Source organism: Alligator sinensis, unplaced genomic scaffold, assembly GCF_000455745.1.
Source record: "Alligator sinensis unplaced genomic scaffold, ASM45574v1 scaffold61_2, whole genome shotgun sequence".
Lineage (NCBI taxonomy): Eukaryota > Metazoa > Chordata > Crocodylia > Alligatoridae > Alligator > Alligator sinensis.
This window is the reverse complement of record NW_005842108.1, coordinates 1,523,194-1,531,120: the sequence shown is the minus strand read 5'-3', so window position 1 is coordinate 1,531,120 and position 7,927 is coordinate 1,523,194. Positions and strand designations below refer to the sequence as shown.

Genomic DNA, 7,927 nt, shown 5'->3' with positions numbered 1-7,927 from the left:
AGGGCAGCAGAGCAGGGACAAACCAGCCAAAAGCACCTTTCCCCTGAAGCTGGGGAGTGGGGGGCAATGACAAAGTGTTTGTCTACTCAGTAATTATCACCCTCTGCCCCTTGAACCAGCCCCTCAGCCAGTCAGAGGCATGGGAGGCTTGCTTTGCTCTGTCTTTAAAATGGTGGCCATGGCCATGATATAGCTGTGTACTCGGCCACTAGGGTCCGTGAATTTGGTAGGTTCCCAGCTATAAAGACAGAAGCAATAAAGGACTTTGGAAAGTACAGAGGAAGGACCATCTTTAATTTTTCTTTGCTGCTGGTGAGTATCTGAGAAGTAGGAAGACTTTTGAGATAATGTAAATGTGGAATTTAAGCTTAAAGTTCTAATAATTTGGTCCAAGCATACTTTAGGTAGCCAGAAATCAAAGTTGCTGTTAATAGTAGCTTTCCCAAACTCTGCAGGCCCAGGGAGACACAGTTGTGAATATGTGTTAAAGTTAGTAATTGTAGTCATCTTGTGTTACAGACTTAATTTTTTTTAATTACTTTTAAAGTTAATATTTATACCCTTGCTTCTTAATATTCTCATAATTATTTTTACATTTGCTTTTATCACCTGGACCACATTTCAGCTTTGAGATCGCCTCTTTCCAATGCCAGGGAAACAAAATTGGTCTATGGCTAAGCACAGCATTAAGACACCAAAGTCCTAGTGTTGGCTATGTCATTTGTTCAGGGTGTGACCTTACATGAATCACTGAACACCTCTGGCCTAGGTTTCCTCCTTTGCAAACTGGAAATGATACTTCTGTACTTTGCTGATATACTGCAAAGCTGTTGATGGTGTTTGTAAAGCAAGGAGAGATCTTTGCATATGAGGCATCCTATGAATTGAAGGAATTAGTTTAAACCAGTAGTCACTCAACCAGGATGTGGATACACCCTGGAATGCCACAAGATCCTTTGAAGGATACTGCAAGAAGTGTGAGGAGATTTGTAAGGTGTGCAGAGAGAAGCAAATAAAGGCAGGCTCAGACTTCAGGTGTGAGAAGGTAAGTAGATAAGGGCAGGTTCAGGCTTTCCCTTCCTGGCTCTTCCTTCCACCCCTATAGCCTGCCCCCTCTGCAAGGAAGTTACTCCTGTAATAAATGAATGAGTTTTTGAAATGGGGTGCTGCTTAATTCACAAAATTTATGGAGAGGTGTCTTGAGCCAGATAAGAGGTGCCTTGAATCTGAAAAGTTGAGAATGAAAGGAAGGAGTAGCACTTTAGTACTACACTGGTCATTGTATGAACCACTGGAATTTTGTTTTCTACCTTGATTTTGTGGAAAAAAACCAAACAAAAACAGACACCCCCCCCCACGCAGAACAAACAGACTGACTTTTTTAGTGTAAATGTTTACTTTTTATTTACTTCTAAGCATTGCCAGTTAATGTAGGAAATGGATGACTGTATTATTTAGGGCAGAAAAGAAATAACTCTTCCAGCAAATTTAGGGTGGTTTTTTTTTAAAATTCAGAGATTTAATAAGTACAAGTCCACCAAGTATCCATGCAGGTTGCAGAACCTGCTGTTTTGGGAGATCTCAGCCTGGCACAGGATTCAGTGCTTCTTAAACAGAATACATACGTTAACTGAATTGGGTGCTTGGCTATTTAGCTGTTGCTGAATGTTGTACATCTGTCCAGGTAGAATGTGCATGCTAGAGAATTCCTCAGTTAACTAGGCCAGGGCTATTTAACTGGCTGTCTGAGGGCTGCATGTGGTGAACAAATGGTTAACTTGTGGCTCATGTGTCCCCACTTCAACTCCCTGCACTTCCCCCCATAAACCCAGGTATTGCTTCCCCCTGGGCCTCACCACCTCCTTCCATTGTCTTCGACTGCTGCTGCTGCCTTTCCCTCCTCCCCCGCCAGCTGCACTCAGAAGTTAGACGGCCCTAAACTAGGCAATTTTTAAAACACTACCAGTTTTATTGGGTGGTGGGTGTGGGAAGAGTGGGGTGGAAATGGAGAAACTTAACAGCACAACAAATACAAAAGCTAGGGTTACCATACATCCAGGTTTTCCCAGACATACCCTTTTTTTTGGACCCCTGTCCTTGTGTCTGGGTGGGTTTTCGAAATGATAGCAAATGTCCAGGTTTTCACTTTGCCTGTGCTTTCCGGGCTGGCTGCTTGGGGCTGGGAGCAACGGACAAAGTGATTAGCTGTCAGGGGTCACGTGGTCGGTGCGCGGCAAACTTCCAGGTAAGAGAGACAGATTTTGTGTGTGTGCACGCGCGTGCGTGTGCTGCATGGACAGCAAGGCTGGTGGGGCCAAGGGCTGTGGGTTGGGAGTGAGGGGCACCGGCAGTGCTGGGGGAGCAGGGATCTGCGGGTTGGGAGTGCGGGGCACTGGCAAGGCTGGGGGGGAGGGGCAGGGGGCTGCAGGTCGGGTGTGAGGGGCACTGGAGGTGCTGGGGGTGTAGGGGCTTGGGAGTGAAGGGCAGAGGCAGGGCACGGACATATCACTCCTCCCCTCCCCATCATATACCCCACTGCCCTCCCCTCCCCCTCCACTCCCCCTCCTCCTCTCACCCACAAGTGTCCTCTTTTTTGGTACTGGAAATATGGTAACCCTACGAGAAACTAAAGCATTATTTTGTCTAGCCAGGCTGAGAAAATTAAGGAATTTTCCTGTAGTTTAGCAAGCTCCAGCTCTTTTTGCTGTTTCCTTGTGCTGCAAGTGCTTTCAGTATTTATACAGAGATTGGCGCATTCCTCCACTGTGTGCGCCTTGACCTCATGGAACCTGTTGTGTGCTGCAGTAGAAAGGTACATGGGCACACATCTGACTTGGTATTGCAGAGTTATTTGTATTGCATTAGAGCATCTTGCTACCTATACATATGTTTAAAGCTTGACGTGCTTAAGTATTTTGTAGTGTTCAGGTTCTTGATTTTTTTTTAAAAATTATATCTACACAGGGAATGATGGAGATCACCTGGATTAAACTAACAGAAGAGGAAAATCTGACCCACTAAGTTCTGTTCCTAAATGTTACATTACATGGTTCCCATTACAGTGTAGAATGTAGACCTATGTTTCTTTGTTATTTTAGTTTAGGACCTAAGTACCAATAGAAATAAAAAGACACACATTTTTTGAAGAGATAAGCAATTTTAGAAATTGTATTTTTTGCATACTTAGCTGCTGCACTTCACTGCCCTGATTACACTGTAGGCATCTTCCTGGATAATTCAGATGCTCATCAAGCTTTGGGTTATTGCCTGACCAATAAGTTATACAGTCTGTTGGGTATTTGCTTTCTCCTCCCTCCTCTCATTTTCCTTTCTTCTTGCACATTATACCAAGTTAGGGCGGGGAGCAATAGATACACTGGAGGGTAGGGCTAGGATTCAAAATGACCTAGAAAACTGGAAGAGTGGGCTAAAAGAAATCTTATGATTCACCAAGGACAAGTGTAAAGTCCTGCAGTTAGGACAGAACAAGCCCATACACCAGTCCAGGCTGGGAGCTGACTGGCTGGCCAGCAGCTCTGCAGAAAAGGACCTGGGGGTTACAGTAGACAAGGAGCTGAATGTGAGCCAGCAGGCTGCCCTTGTTGCCAAGAAGGCTAATGACATACTGGGCTGCATTGGTAGGAGCGTTGCCAGTAGTTCAAGGAAAGTGATTATGCCTCTCCCTTCAGCACTGGTGAGGCCACATCTGGAGTACTGTGTCCAGTTTTGGGCTCCCCACTACAGAAAGGATGTGGGCAAGTTGGTGAAAGTCCAGCGGAGGGCAGCGAAAGTGTTTCAGGGGCTGGGGGACAGGACTTCTGGGGAGAGGCTGAGGGAACTGGGCTTATTTAGTCTAGAGAAGAGAAGACTGAAAGGGGATTTAATAGTAGCCATTGACTACCTGAAGTGGGGTTCAAAAGAGGTTGGAGCTAGTTGGTTCTCAGTGGTGACAGATGATAGAATAAGGAGCAATGGTCTCAAGTTGCAGTAAGGGAAGGTTAGGGTAGATATTTGGAAGAATTTTCTCACTAGCGGGGTAGTAAAACACTGGAGCAGGTTACCCATAGAGGTGGTGGATTCTCCATCCTTGGAGGTTTTCAAGACTTGGCTAGACAGAGCTTTGGCTGGTATGATCATTGGGGCTGGTGCTGCTTTGAGCAGGGGCTTGGACTAGATGATTTCCTGAGGTCTCTTCGAACCCTAATTTTCTATGATTCTCTTTTTGCCTGCGTATCCATATTGTTTAGACCCTGTTACCCATGTCTAGTTGTCATATGCTTCAAAGTGGGAGTTAGATATGCTGAAATGCTAATTTATCAAGAAAATGCCTCACTAATCCTAGCATCTCAAGGTACAATTTGCAACTCTGAACCAAGTGAACTTTTTACATATTGGGTCAAATTCCCTTATAAGCATAAGCACTGGAGAAGGCTCCCCAAATGTAGCAGCTCAGCTCTCTTAGGTTTAGTAGTGTTGGAGCAGAAGCCCAGTCTTTCTACACCTTTGCATAGGGTCTCTCCTTTCTGCCTCTGCACCATGGCTTTGCCCTCCCCTTTGAAATGGCGGAAGGTTTCAGAGTTAAGATACTTTTGGCAGTTCACAACTTCATAGTGCTCTTGTTTCCGGCTCTCTGCAGACTCAGATAGGCACTATGCATGGGTCAGATTTTCATTTTTTTTCTTTTGCACACAGAAGGGCTAGAAACATTTAAAAATGAAATTGTGAGTCTTATTTGCTTGTATGATTTCAGGAGCTGGGGCCCTGGGTTAGAGATATCAATACCCAGTCACAAGAAAGAGGGAATTTGGAAGAGAATCTGGGTTATGGGCACTGACTAACTATCTAAACATAGTACAGATACATTATTACATGAGTGTGTGATCATTGTATGTACAAATAAGTTTGTGGAAGGGTTAATTGCAAAAGGGTGTCATTGTGGTTTTCTCTTCAAGGAATTTGCCTTAGAATATTTGGACAAGGAGGACAAACTTTGGACAACAATTGATCCTAGCTTGAAAGTCAGGTAATACATTAAATAGATTTTTATTCATTGTAGACATAGCATATGCAGAAGGTGGGAAGGCCTTGCTGGGACAGCTGCGCTGTTTTACTGCTCACTGAATTATTTTCATCTCAAATTTACAGTGCCCATTAATGTGCAGACATAGGGCGTGTCCCTGCATGCAGGCATGCACAGTTTGTGGTGCTGCAAACCTCTTATTGGAGCCATAAACCGCATGTGTGGAACATTAAAATGAGCTCCACGCTGCAAATTTGCAGTATGGGGGCAAAATTTGCTACTGGGATTTCTCAGTAGCAAAAAAAAAAAACAAACCCCAAGAAAAAAAGCAGCGTGGTGCAGGTGAAAATAGTGCATGCTGGAACATATGGAGGCTTGGTCCTTCTGTGAGACTCTCTGGCTGCTGGCCAGAGCATCTCTACTGCTCCATTTGTGCCCTGGCTGCTGCAGCATGCCAGGAGGCAGGAGGAGCTGGGCAAGGGTAGTTTGTGGGACAGTGTGTCCCGCAGCAAAGTGCTTGTGAAGGGGCATGCACTGGGGCACATAGTAGCAGCACAAATTTGTGCTGTTGCAATTGCATGCCCCTGCTGGTTGGGACATAGCCTTTAGTTGAGAAATCCCAGCTCCTGTTGGGGAGCAGTTACTAATACAGATCATCCCATTGACCAGCCCCCTTGTGACTCAATTTACACAGAACTATATTCTTGTGAACCATTATTCATCAATGTGAGTCCGAGGATCACAATTTGGCCCTATCCAACCTTTTTCTGTATGAACTTGTTTTAAGATAGTACAAAATTATGACCAAGAGACACTAATAAAGAAATGTAATTACTGTATAAACATATTACTGACAATTTTGTCTGGAATGAAAAGGAAAGTGCTAGATTAAAATCCATTTGTGGATTTCCACTGAAAGATACTTTTAAAGAAAAATCTGGACAAGCTTGTTGCTCATTATAAAAATAATATTAGCGCTGAAGTTAAAAGTGGGTGTGGACAAGGGGTTAAGGTGATGGGACTGCTAGTTAGTCCATTGTGCTCTGCACACATGGTTTTGATTCCTGTCCTTGTTGTTTAGTCAGGGATGATCCTGCCTTGAGTAGGGGGCTGGATTAGATGGCCTCACAAGGTCCCTTTCAGCTCTATTTTCCTACGATCATATGATCTGACTTTCTTCTTTTCTATTTCGTATGAGGCTACTGGTGCTTAAGAAGGTGGTATATGTTGTCTCACAAATAAAGTTTGTTTTGGGGGGGGGTTAGGATATTTAAAAAAAAAATAGTGCATGAACAAAAAAAAATCTCCCCGTCTGTTTGGGGTTTCTTTCGCCCTTTCCCTCTGCGGTTGTGTGAAATGCATAATTGTCCCTTTCAAAAATTTAAATTGCACTTTAATTGTTAAATGCAGATGCTTCTTCTAATACAGTGTATTCTTCTGTGTTACATTTTGTTGATTATAAATAAAAATCTTCCAAACATCCGGGATATATTTATAATTTGTAAATATTTTTTTAAAAAATAGGCAAGGTAGTAAATACTAACAGCCCTTACTGTATAAACACTTTTTTTAAAGAACTGGGATCAGATTCTGTTTATGTGTTTAAGAGAGGAAATAATCAGGAAAGAGCTCATTGCAAAGGTATATGCCTACGTCTCACCATCCACTATCAGAGAATGCTCTTCCAGCTGACTGAAGCTGGGCAGCTCAGCCAATCACGGAGCTCTTTTCTAGCTCTGTCATCAGTCCTTGGTTGGGGAACGGTTTGCTTTTATGCTCTGTATTTGGAAGGCAGATAAAATGCCAGGTCTGGGCTGCCTCTAGGGATAACCTTCCCCTCTATGATGTGAATGAATAGCTTCTTGGCTGGGGAATCCACAGAAAATTGACAGGGCAGGCTCAGTTCCTCTGTATAGGCCTTCTCTACATTTTAACACTAGCTGTGGCTTTGTAGCAATTTCAGTTTTGCATTGAGAGAGGTGCTTTGGATTATTAGACCTCCATGTACGACAATTTGTACCTGCATGGATTTGAAGACTCGGAGGCGGTAAGTATTTTCATAGATAATATTTTTTCCTGAACAGCCTAATAAGATATGGAGAGAGCAGGGAGCAAAAATCAGGCTTTGTTTCTGGGTTTAAGCTTGACTGTCTTGTGATGCATTGTATACAGTTTTGGGAGTCACCTGAAATAATCCTCCATTACATAATTTATTGTCAAGCAGCAGAATTTAGGGATTTCATGAAAGGCTTAAAAGCATTTTGTGTACTATAATTTATAGATTACAAGCTACACTTCTGCTCTCATGGGGCGTGTAAATGCTTCATGGAAGACAGTTTTACGTATGCCGAAAGCTGTTTCAGATAATTTACATGTTACATTCATCAGCGTAACAGAAAAAATGTTAATTATATAATACTAAATGTTTGTTTGATCGAGTTGGAGCGGAAGTTCCTGAGCTGCCATCTGTGTTATATGTGCTCTCTGGCTAAATTATCAGTGCAGATGCATTTGATTATCTTAACAAAGAAAAGAAGCAGCGCGAGTGTTTGCTATAATATAATCCCTTAGTACCAATGGTAAAATGCAGCGTTAAGATGAGTCCAAAGGAGGCTGAGGTGTGTTGTTTTTTTAAAGAAATGATTTCCCCCTCATTTACAATGACAAGTCTATGGCAATCGTGACAAAATGATTCACTGTGAATCCTAAAGCCTGTGTTAGTGTAGTCATAGCACTAAGCCTAAGAAAGGGAATGCTAATGATTAGTGCCTACAAGCTTTATTTAGGTACTGGTGATGGTGGTGGTTCTTTTTAGCCCTGGTACCTTTTTTTCTACTGTGGCTAAACAGAAACCCTTGAGGGACAGAATAACCACTTGGAAAGAAAACTGCTTAGATTACCAAAGCA

General features: G+C 43.0%; 1 protein-coding gene across 1 annotated transcript in view; it reads left to right on the top strand.

The window, feature by feature from the left end:
* The first annotated feature begins 6,820 nt into the window (after positions 1 to 6,820).
* CACNB4 (calcium voltage-gated channel auxiliary subunit beta 4) overlaps positions 6,821 to 7,927 on the top strand; it is a 151,711-nt gene continuing 150,604 nt past the window's right edge. Inside the window, 1 exon segment of the mRNA XM_006024544.3 lies at positions 6,821 to 7,067. Within this exon segment, the coding sequence (XP_006024606.1) occupies positions 7,023 to 7,067 (45 nt within the window). The 5' untranslated portion in view covers positions 6,821 to 7,022.